At 36.7% G+C, this 11348-nt stretch overlaps 1 protein-coding gene across 2 annotated transcripts; it reads right to left on the bottom strand.

Moving 5' to 3' along the window:
* Positions 1-1572: 1572 nt before the first annotated feature.
* pitx2 (paired-like homeodomain 2) lies at positions 1573-11021 on the bottom strand. 2 transcript variants are annotated; one of them, XM_067379933.1, is made up of 4 exons: positions 10775-11021; positions 8489-8557; positions 3936-4135; positions 1573-3031 (listed from the first exon to the last, which is right to left on the bottom strand). In XM_067379933.1, exons 1-4 carry the CDS (start codon positions 10896-10898, stop codon positions 2468-2470), a joined length of 957 nt encoding a protein of 318 aa, XP_067236034.1. In that variant the 5' UTR covers positions 10899-11021; the 3' UTR covers positions 1573-2467. The 2 variants fall into 2 exon arrangements, with proteins under 2 accessions (XP_067236034.1, XP_067236118.1); XM_067380017.1 differs by lacking the exons at positions 8489-8557; positions 10775-11021 and adding an exon at positions 4854-5300.
* Between the last annotated feature and the right edge of the window lie 327 nt (positions 11022-11348).

The raw sequence follows: 11348 nt of genomic DNA, 5'->3' as shown, positions 1-11348 counted from the left end.
TTTGGAAATAGAAAAATAGTAATCAATATTAAATTGCTTTACATTCAAACGTAGCGTATACTTCAGCTACAACATGCATTTTTACAAAGGAATTTAACAAATTAACATAGCCTAATTGCTGCATGGACTTTTTGAATTCAAGCCGCAATAGAAGAAATATTCCGCGTCAGGGAATATCCAATTAAACATTTTCACAACATTTTCCCAAAAGAAACTACTAAAGTAGCTTTTATTTCTGTTGGCGCGTAAAACAACCAAGAACACGGCAAGACAACACTGTGCAGGGAAGCCTTTTAGAAAACTCGAGTAGTAATCAAACTTTTGGAGCTTCTCTTCGTCATGCAAGGACATGTTTTTAGTTTTCTGCTGATAATGCGCATTAAAATGCCTTACCTTTATGCAGTCTTCTAGAGAATAGAGCGAACAGCTTTCCTGGCTGTGTTTAGGCCGACTGTAGGGTTCCTCTCTGGATCTGCTCTGTATTGCTCCCGTGGGCCCCCCGCTCACAGTGTTTATTGAGATGTGTATTGGGACCACAGACCGTCATGTTGCTAGGAATGAATAATTTAGGCCTGGTTAGATTGAGGGCTCTTCACTAAGAGAATCAGGAATGTGTACACCTGATTTATGTTCTGTGGATTTTAGACAAACGTTAGTTTTTTTTAATGTAGACGCTCTCAAACTAGGCGTTTTACTTTTCATTCAGCAGAAAAACTTATTTTGAATAACTGTAATAGTAGCATTCAATTTTACATTTCCCTCCACCCTTGTTCTGTCTGCCTCATTAATCATCACTATATGAGAGCATTCATGTTAAACATCACGCTCGTGTTGTTCTAACCACGCTGTACCCAAAGTAAATGTTCACAAATTCTGATCTGTACGCGCTGTGACATGAATTTCATGGACAGAAACACACACACACACACACACACACACACACACACACACACACACACACACACACACACACACACACACACACACACACACACACACACACACACGCCTGTCTCTGTAGAATACCTCTCTTTTTCATTGCTCTTCTATAAATGAGATTGACTGTGCTATAGAGGTCTTTTATCCGCTACATGCTTCAGTGCAGCTAATGATGGACAACAGACAATGCCTAACAATAGTGACAATGTAAATATTCCCGAGAAAGAGAATTGCTCTTTAAATTATAATTTAATATCCACGCGAGACAGCAGTTACATTGTATAATGAGCACAAGACATTTCCCTTAATCCTCTTTCCACTCTTTATTTATTGTATAGTGGTTTTATACAGTAATTTGATGCTGTGAGCTTTCTTTGTTTGCAAAATGACACTCGATGTCGCGATTACTTTTAATATGCGCCTACTGTGAGTCTGATAAAAATGTTTTGTTTGCACAGTATGACACTATAATTATAATAAGTAATTCATTATTCATATGAGATGCTGATGAGCTTAATACTGGACCGTCATGACCTATCACATTTTTTTTTTTTTTTTTTTAAAGGAGTTCAGCCGGCAGATTGTTCAGTGATGTGTGGTCCAGTCTGTCCCGATCTTATAGCAATGTTATTTCAAGCGTCGGTGATCACTGGAGGCCCAGCCTCTAGTCAGTCTTGTATATTCGACTCCTAATCTGCTCGGGACATCTCGCCCTCTTCACCGGACTTCTCGTGTCACGCTGATGTGTATTAGATACGTTTTCCTTCCCTCTCTCTATCTATAAACCTTAGAAATGCCACAAAGCAACATTGTGTGCTACATACAAGAAGGCGAATGCAATAATTGTGAAGAAAACGTTTTGAAATGTTTTAGAACAATATATTTACTTCCATTAAATAAAACACAATAGTTTATTTTTGGGATGTTGAAAAACGAAACAAAAAATTCCGTACCAAATATTATACACAGAGCAAAAACCAAGTTCATTTCGCAGAAACATTTGCGTATTATTACCCAGGGTTGCTATTCTAGATCTATATTCACACAGACATTTAATAATAAATTTATAATATCACACACACGACTGGTGCGTTTAGTATGTACATTCCCTTGATCGCAAGCAAGACATGATTCCTGTACGTTTTCCACATGCTGTGTTAAACTGAATTCTCGAAAATGCTTAAGAGTTACAGCTTTCGGCTCTACAAATTGGAGATGATATTAAGATATATGTATGGCCTATATACAACCGTTCAGTCAATTACTGTCCAAAAATTGAAACGTCAAAATAAATGAGATTTTTTTTTCTTTAAATATTCTGGAGTCGTAAACTCTTCACTGACTAGTGTGCACTTGCTAGTGTAGAGAACAAATCTTATTAGAAATGGCGCGTTTGCCTTCCGTTCCCGCTTGACATTCCATCACAGAACTGGACGCGTTTCAGTGGTTTATTCTTCTAGTGCCCTTGAAACAAAAAGTGTAGTCTCTCGTTCCTGGGATTCGGGATTGTAAACTCTACAATCGTCTCTTACACCGGTCTATCCACTGCGTACTGGCAGGCGCTGAGATTGGAGGCCGGGTTCTGCACGCTCGCGTATCCAAAACTCGAGTGCTGCTTGGCTTTCAGTCTCAGACTGGCAAGACTGGAGTTACAAGTGTCCCGATAAACATACGGAGGTGTTGGTGGGGCGTAAGGGCACGCCGGCGTGGGAACCCCCGAATTTAGAGAAGGGTTGCTGAGGTTATTCAAGTTATTGAGGCTGTTTAAACTTGATCCGGGTACACCGGTGACAGCAGACGGAACCATACTGGAGGACATGCTCATTGAAGAGATGGAGTTAGGTGGGGAGAACATGGTCTGAGACGACAGCGGATTGACGTTCATGGAATTGAAAAAGGGAAAGCTTTTGGTAGACAGAGAGGCCGACGTGAGCCCCTTTGCAGCCCAGTTGTTGTACGTATAGCTGGGATACATGTCATCGTAGGGCTGCATAAGTCCGTTGAATTGTGGGCCGAAACCGTTTTTACACAGCTCTGCTTGTTGGTTCCTCTCCCTTTTTCTCCATTTTGCCCGTCGATTCTTGAACCACACCTGCAACAAATGTACAAAATAATTTGTATTTATAATTAGCCTACATGATTCTTATCTAAAACAATGAGAACAATGAAAGCGGCGATTAGCCTATAGGCTAAGTTTTCAGAACTGCTGTCACCCTGTGCATTAGAACAACATGAATTAGCCACTGCTGGTTTGTTTTTGGTAGATAGGCTGAATGATACGGGTGGTGGTGTCAAACTCAGTTTGGTTGCCTAATTAAGTGCTTTTTATCAGTCACCCGGAATCTTGTCTGATCCCGGGAATCCCAATACACATCCATCTTATAGCAGTCAATGGGCCACCCGACTCTTCAAATGTGTATTCTCCCTAAGCAGGCGGAGACACACTAACCTTAAGTATACTACACGAGAATGACAATCACAAAATACAAGCTTTACACCTCTTAAAAAGCGACTGTGTGACTCCATTAAGGTCATCGTTAGGGCGTCACTTGTGGAGATTTGCAAACAGTTTGACTCACCCATAATTAGCCTCTCACCAAACAGTGTCAGATTTATTTCAATGATTAAATAAAGTCATATTTAGCATGTAAACTAAATTAACGTCACAATTTTAGCAACATTTAGCGCCTGTAATTAAATATAAAATAGGCCTTTATGGACAAAATAGTTTAAACAGGCATACCTATAACCCTAATAACAATTCTAATAAGGTAGCCTATACAGCACAAAGTAGGCTATAATTATAGGCTAATTATTATTTTAAGATTTAAAATAATTTTTAAGTAGGCCTTTAATAAGCTTGTACACTAAAATTATTTTATTCTGTGGGCTATTTAAAAGCCTAGTGAAATTGAATCGTGAATTTGTTTCCAAAAATCAAGTCTTCAATTTTTATGGCTATAACATGTTTTATCAATGTCGTGTATCAAACTTACTCTGACTCTGGCCTCTGTTAAATTTGTCCAAACGGCGATCTCCTCTCTAGTGGACATGTCCGGATAGCGATTCCGCTGAAAAGTGGCTTCCAGTTCCTGAAGCTGTTGGCTAGTAAAATGCGTTCTTTGCCGCCTCTGTCTCTTCTTTTTCGATGGGTCATCAGTCGAATCTTCGTTTTTACTCTGTCCCTTCTCTTTCTCTGCAATTTAAAGTGATACAGTATTTTTAAATAATTATTTAATTCAAGAGGAACAAGCTTCAGGCTTTATGACACATTGGAGAAGTCTGCGTGAGGGAGACAAATCTCTAATTCCGTTTTATTGAACTGAAAATATTTGACATCATAGTAACATATCAAGTAGGTTCCCTGGTAACAACATAGCGTGCTAAATTTAATTAACGATGTTCCTTAACTAATTTTCATATGAACCGCTAATGTTTAGCATAACATTTCTGGCAACGCCAACAGTACCGGTAAAAGTGGCCCAAATGCAAATGCACTTAAACCAAGATTTAGACAATTTCTTAACCACAGTGAACGCAATATGTCTTTTTCAAAACAAAACAAAAAACAAAAAAAACAAAGGCTAGCCTATATTACAGTTGGGGAATGTTTGCGTTATTCTATACAAAATGCAATAGCCACAGTGCAAACATTTGTGAGAAGCCCACCTTTTCCACAAACAATTTAAGTAAATAAAGTCCTGCCAAAGGGCATGACTTATGTAGCCTATTTCAATAGACCTATAATCAACTAACTGCCAGTTCGATGTTTTGTGTATTTGCATGCCTCTTTAACCGGCTCTGTTTTCACACTGAGAGAAGTTTGAAACAGTTCTTTTTCAGAGGCAGTATGCCTCATGATAACTGACACCAAAACCGAAAACACTCCAGTTAAACATCTCTCCGGAGCTTACCTACGGACTCTGGACTGGAGGTGTCTGAAACCGTGTGAACCTCCAGCCTATGTTTCGAGTCCACAGACCGCTGAAGCGGTTGCAGACTAGAGGCCATCGTAAGCGGCGCGTGTTTACTCCCGGTAATGTGCTGATTGTGGTGGTGATGGTGGTCCAAACTCAACGGATCCTTCATAGAGGTCATGGATAATACAAGCGATTTACGGAGGGTTCGCAAACAGCTACAACTTCCTCAGCGAAGATCACAAATATATATAAAAAATAAATAAATAATAAAAAAAAATTGAAAGTGTCCAGCAGTGAAGTATCGGCAAGCGTTGTCAGTGCTCCTTTCCCAATTAAACCACTCAAAGCGACACTCCACAGACGGCTTTAAACTTAATAAAATAAACCCAGTGCTAAAGAAAGCTAAAGTTTTTTTTTTTTTTTTTCTTTTCCACTGGGTAAAAAGATCTCGGTTTCAGCCGAGAGCAACAAGGAGAGCCAGAGTGACAGGGACAGGTATGTGATATTATATCCACTTGCATACACACACACTCTCTTGCACATCACAGCGCTCGCTCTTCATTTCAGCTGTCCCTCTATCCGTCCAACCGAGCTGCTCTATGCGTCCTGACGTCACCAAAACTCCGCCCACAATCTGACGGACCATTAGACTCTATACATGACAGCTTTTATGGCCAACTCACTAAGAAACAGCCTTAAGAAATGAGAAAATGCATCCTGTGCAGTTTGAAATGCTTTCCCCCCTCTAACAGCATGAAAATAAAGAGAGACTGCATTCATAGTGGCTTCAGAGAAGGCAAAGAGTGCCTAAAATTTCTTCTTGCACACCTGGCGCTCAAAACGCGTTGTTCTTAGCAGGTATTATCAGAACTCAGCGTCTTATTAGCGTTTTAAATAAAGTCTGTCAAATTAAAATAATCTAATTAGCAAATTACAACAAAATAAAAAAACATGGTTCTTACAATGACGTTCTAAAAGATGCTCATTTCTGAATGAAAGTTCCGCTTTTGACACGTTAATTGAACGATTCTTCGCAACAGGGTATCAAAGACCTCGTTAAATTCATTGGTAACAAACAGTATCTCAGCCCTGTTATGGCATTAAATTTTAAATTCTATATGCCTATAGAATAAATAGAAATATCAGAAAAATATAAAAGTTCATTATTGCTTTAAATTGTTTTATAAATTGATTTAGGGACTAAAAGCACTTTGGCGAGATATATTTGTGCGCGTGATTATTTCGCGGGAGAGAGCTCCCACTTTGCCTTTCTGAGTAGGCAACATTTAATCTGATAAGACGCCTATTTGCCTAAGAATTTTAATTGGCCATCTTTAATGACTTCCAGCTTCTTCACCTTGTTGTCCTTCAAAACACCGCGTTAATTTACTCATCACACCAAATTGCATTGTTTTATTAAAAAGAAAATATGTATTTATTAGCCCTAGTTCATTTTAAATTATATATATATATATATATATATATATATATATATATATATATATATATATATATATATATATATATATATATATATATATCACACACATTTTCTTTTCTCCCTCACTTGCATTTTACGCTAAGCTATTTTACGCAAATAACTTATTTATTTAAAATTATGAAATTATTTTATCACAGGGGAGAAGTTTTTGATGAGAGTGAGAAAAAATCCTGGTTGGATTTCTTTTAAAATTCTGATGATATTTTAGTTGTCATTCAAATGAAAAAATCATAGTAAATGGGTAATATAAAAAATAGAAACTAACAAGAGAAGCGGCCAACCCGATCTGAGTAAAGCAGTTGATTGCAGCTTTCATAATTATTATTAAAAAATAAATGAGTAAACCACCTAAATCTGCCTTTTTGCTTCAGTGCTTGCCCTGTAAAATCACATGAAACGTCAAACACCAAGTAGGGTAAAAACGGAGAAAAAAAAAAAAAAAAAAAGGAGTGAAAAGGCAGTCAGGTCAGGTGCTTATGAAAATGACTCGACCAACTCCATCTATGACTGATTCAGCTCACGCTCTTGGTACTGGATATTAATTTATGGCATAATATATGAAACTGGAACCGACAAATCTTATATGTGCAGGTTTTTTTGTATGATTATATGACCTCGTGTTCAATGCATTTGCGCCGAGACACTGCACAGTATTAAAGATTGTGTCTCGGTCTGTTGCCTCACACTTAGCTTCCATTTTGGAAAAAAAAAAAAAAAAAGGCTAGGCCAATAATAACTAAATCAGTCTTTTTATTTCTTCTAGATCAATTTTACTACTATCTAAACCATTACAATAATACCATGATTATTCTGTATCTCAAATAGACTAAATATGATAGGTTTTACGCACAAAAATTTTAATTGTGCGCATCGAAATTCCATAGGCAAAAGTTGCAGAGCTGGATTCCTGATAGCTATAGATTGTCGCTCTGTATTTATTCTTGACCCTCAAAATTCTTCAGAGCGCTCTCACTGCCTGCTGTGGATTATTGGCCATGGCGCACCACAGAGCCATTAATTACCAATTCAGTCAATATGAGGGAGACGACAAAGCCTTTTCCATAGGATTAAGAGGACATTAGATTCTTCCATTAGTATATTCCTCCTCACGAGGAGGCTTTCATTACACATTTACTTTTCCCCCGAGTCTATCTAACAAGCGCTGCATACATTACTGCAGGAGACAGGATTGTCGGTAATCAAGTAGCTCGAATGTCTTTTCCCTTTTACTTTGTTGTTTGCATTTTTATGCACTTTCTCCTTTCATCTCTTATCATAAAGCCAATAGTAGCCTAAATGACGATGAGAAATGGTAAACGGACTAATGCGACTAAATAAGCGTTTTTGGTTTGTTCTCAGTTTGCTTTAATTAACTTAATGATGTTGCCAGATTATATGGAGTATCAGTAGGCCTACAGTTTTTTTTTTTTTTTTTCCTCAACAGCTTTAATTTTTGTCCGTCAACGTTTCTGTTAGAATTGTTATTGTGCGGAAAAATATAAAGTAGGCCTACTGGAAAAAAAATGGTTCATTGGATATTTTGCTCGCTTAATCTACCTGCGTCTATACTGAATATCAATTTATAGCCTATATATCAATTTATAAACATTTTCATTTAAAATCTCGTAAAAGATATAGGCTACGTTTACATCATTCATTGATAACGTAGCCTACGTGACCACCTAACTACATTTTATTACCAATCATTTCGAAGAATCACGTCAGTATTTTGTTTGAACAAATTCAAAGTATTTTAGAGACCATAAACCTCTAAAATCACACAGACTTTGGCTGTAAAATGATAAATTCCCAGTCAGGAACTGCTACGCGGAATCATGAAGATGTTCTCACTTACCCGTGTATGATCCTGTCCTACCACCAGATGTCCATCTTTGACTATAAACGTCTAATGGTAGGCCACCGCTTTCCCTATAGCTAGTCATACGTCAAACACCAGCAAATGTGTTTTTACTCACGTTTTACTTTTACATAGACCTGCTATATTTTATAGGTCAGACAATGTTGAGGTGTTTGTTTAAACCAACCAAATATAGGCTATTAATGAATCCAGACCTTCTCTGGAGACCTAACAAGGAGGGCGGCTTGTCATTCACCAAGATCATCTTACCTAATTGAGCACAGGTTGATGCAAGTTTACGGCAGTGGGAGTCCATTTGATAGATTGTACTTTGAGCACCTGTGGAAAAAAAGAGAAACGTTAATTTTGTATTTTATATATATAAAAAAAAATAATAATAATAAAATAATATATATATATATGTATGTTTATATTATGTCAGGAATAATCATGTGTGTATGCCAACTTCTGTTTGAGTATTCGTTTAGTTTTTACACATGTCCATCACTTGATAAAGCTATCTGACCAGATATATTTATTGTAATATATTGGATAGTTCCTGTCTGTAATAGGATGTGCACATTCCTCATCATTTGTTTTGAAATCCCTTAGCGCTTGCTCGAGTCCCTCCTAATTAAGACTCGTGTCTCCAAAACAACGCACAAAGAGGAGAGACAGTGCACCCTGTGTCGGTGAGAGAAAGAGAGCAGTTTGAGCGCACGAAGTTGAGTGATTCCGCGGTAAAATCAGAGGATTAGTGTCTGATTGAGATGTCTGTCGGTTGGATATTACAAAATTCATTATCGCAGCTCTATACTAACCCGATATGAAGTAACACAGATGGGCCTTTATTAGCCCAGGCTTCAGCTGTTTGCTTATGATAATTTCAGTCGGAAATTTGCATGCAATCATGCTGTTAACCGTTTTCCCTCTCCATTTTTCTCTCTCCGAACCGAATGCAACGCTTTACTTTAGCCCTCCCTTATATCACCTGCCTCGCAGTCGCATCTGTGCCTTTAGTCGAAGGCTTGAGACTCTGGAAATTAAATTTGTGTGCATTTCTTTGTACGTGTGCCGAGTAGGCCTAATATGCAATTCGTGTGAGGGGAAAGTCATTCATCTAAATACTATTTTGAGATTATAGTACAAAATAAGTGTTTCTAAATGTGTCCAAATTATTTACCATATTCATTTCTAAGTAGTCTGTGAAATGACCAAGTAAAGTTTCTTTCGTTCTTCTGAGTGTGTTCAAGGCAACCGTTCCGTTTTGATTTCTGCTACTTATTTCGGCTACTTTATATATATATATATATATATATATATATATATATATATATATATATATATATATATATATATATATATATATATATATATATATATGTCCTGTTAAATATGTACTACAGCGAGGCAATTTTCAAGCTGAAAAAGGTAAGATACACACACGTTACAGTGAATAAGATTGATAATATAAATTGAACTGCATCAGTGCAATGCAAATTCAGTGGTTAATGAAGCGCATCAACAGAGGAAAATATCTATAGAAAACTTGTAGATTTTTGTAATGTATTTCTTTTTTATTATTTTAGTCTATTTAAAACTTAATTTACACAATAACAAAACCAGAACAAATTACTACTTCTGATGTTGATAATAATAATGATGATGATAATAATAATAATAATAATAATAATAATAATTGTTCCAGTGATTAATTGGGAAAAAAAGATCTTTATTTTTAGTTTTTAAATTGGTGATATTGTTTTGAGTTAATATTAGGGAAAGGGCCATATAATCGTAGAGTCTTGCGCCTGGAAAAAAAAAAGAGATTTTGGTATTGAGTTTGAAGGTGATTTACTTTAGTGTTGCTTAATTTGTGTGTGATTATTTATTTATTTATTTATTTATTTATTATTATTTTATTTTATTTTATTTTTAGCTAAGCTTGATTTACATAACTGAACAAAATGAAAACTCTTGTATTAGTTTACAGAAATATTTCATCACAGGACAAGAGCTTCTTATTTTCAAAAATTAACTAGTTTATTTGCATAAATGTAAGTTTTATCACCAAAGATTGTAAATAATAATGTAATATTCATCTTTTAATTTAAATTCTTTATTTAGTTACCCATTACATCGTAAATGTTAATACAAAATAATATCCATTTTAGGAAAGTTTTTTTTTTTTTTTTTTTTTTTTTTTAAAGCATTTAAAAACAGTATATAAAGGTTGTTTGCTATGGCTTTGAAAGCAAATTTCGTTAGCATGATTTATTTCTGGTTATGCAAACCAATAATAGCCTACATGTGTTAATGTAAATTACACGCTCTAACTATAAAGTTATCCTTGTGCCTTTTGTCTCACAGTGTTAACGATATATTATTATCATCAACTGCAAAGTCAAGGTGAGAGCTGCCAGAGCATCACTTATCATGCCTCTCCATCTAACTACACTAAAGCTGAAGTTCACCCATGGCTTGCAACCCTGAGGTGGAACGAATTCCTTCACTTGCATTGTCTCACATTCAAGATAGGGTGTCATGTGCACTTACCAGTGGTTGTTGAAAAGCGGCGCTTTGCAGCCGTGCCAGTCTTGATTTTCTTTTTTTTTAAAAAAAGATAAATTCCACACCTCCGAACAAGTTTATCTTTGCCCTTGATGATGTCCGGATACATAAACTGTTGCTACCAGGTCCAAAAAGAACGTAACCTCTTCTTTCCTCAATGAGAACGATTAGGGATATTTCTGGCTTCTTTCAAAGAGCACGAAAACATGCATATGTTACCTTAAACCCAGAGTGTCTTAAACTAAGTTGCTTTAGTAACTCATATTTTCTGCAGAGCCTCCACGACCGCAACTTTTTTCCGTACAAAGACGCAGAGAGTGGTGCATTTCCCCCCTCTCACGAGCTTTGACTGTCAGCGCGTGGGCGTGAGTGAGAGTTTGTGTGTATAAGCGCGTGCGTGTGCATGCGTGCCACAGTGGGTGTGTTTGTATGCACAACCAACACGTAGAGTGTGTGTAAGGGGTGAACTTTGTGATGCGAAACGGTAGGCTAAATTAGATAACAAATTAGCCATTAAAACACGGTAATACGTTAATTCAACGAACAAATTCAACCCGAT

This window comes from Chanodichthys erythropterus, chromosome 1 (assembly GCF_024489055.1).
Source record: "Chanodichthys erythropterus isolate Z2021 chromosome 1, ASM2448905v1, whole genome shotgun sequence".
NCBI classification, from domain to species: domain Eukaryota; kingdom Metazoa; phylum Chordata; class Actinopteri; order Cypriniformes; family Xenocyprididae; genus Chanodichthys; species Chanodichthys erythropterus.
The sequence above is the reverse complement of the archived record's forward strand: the minus strand, read 5'-3'. Positions and strand labels throughout refer to the sequence as shown.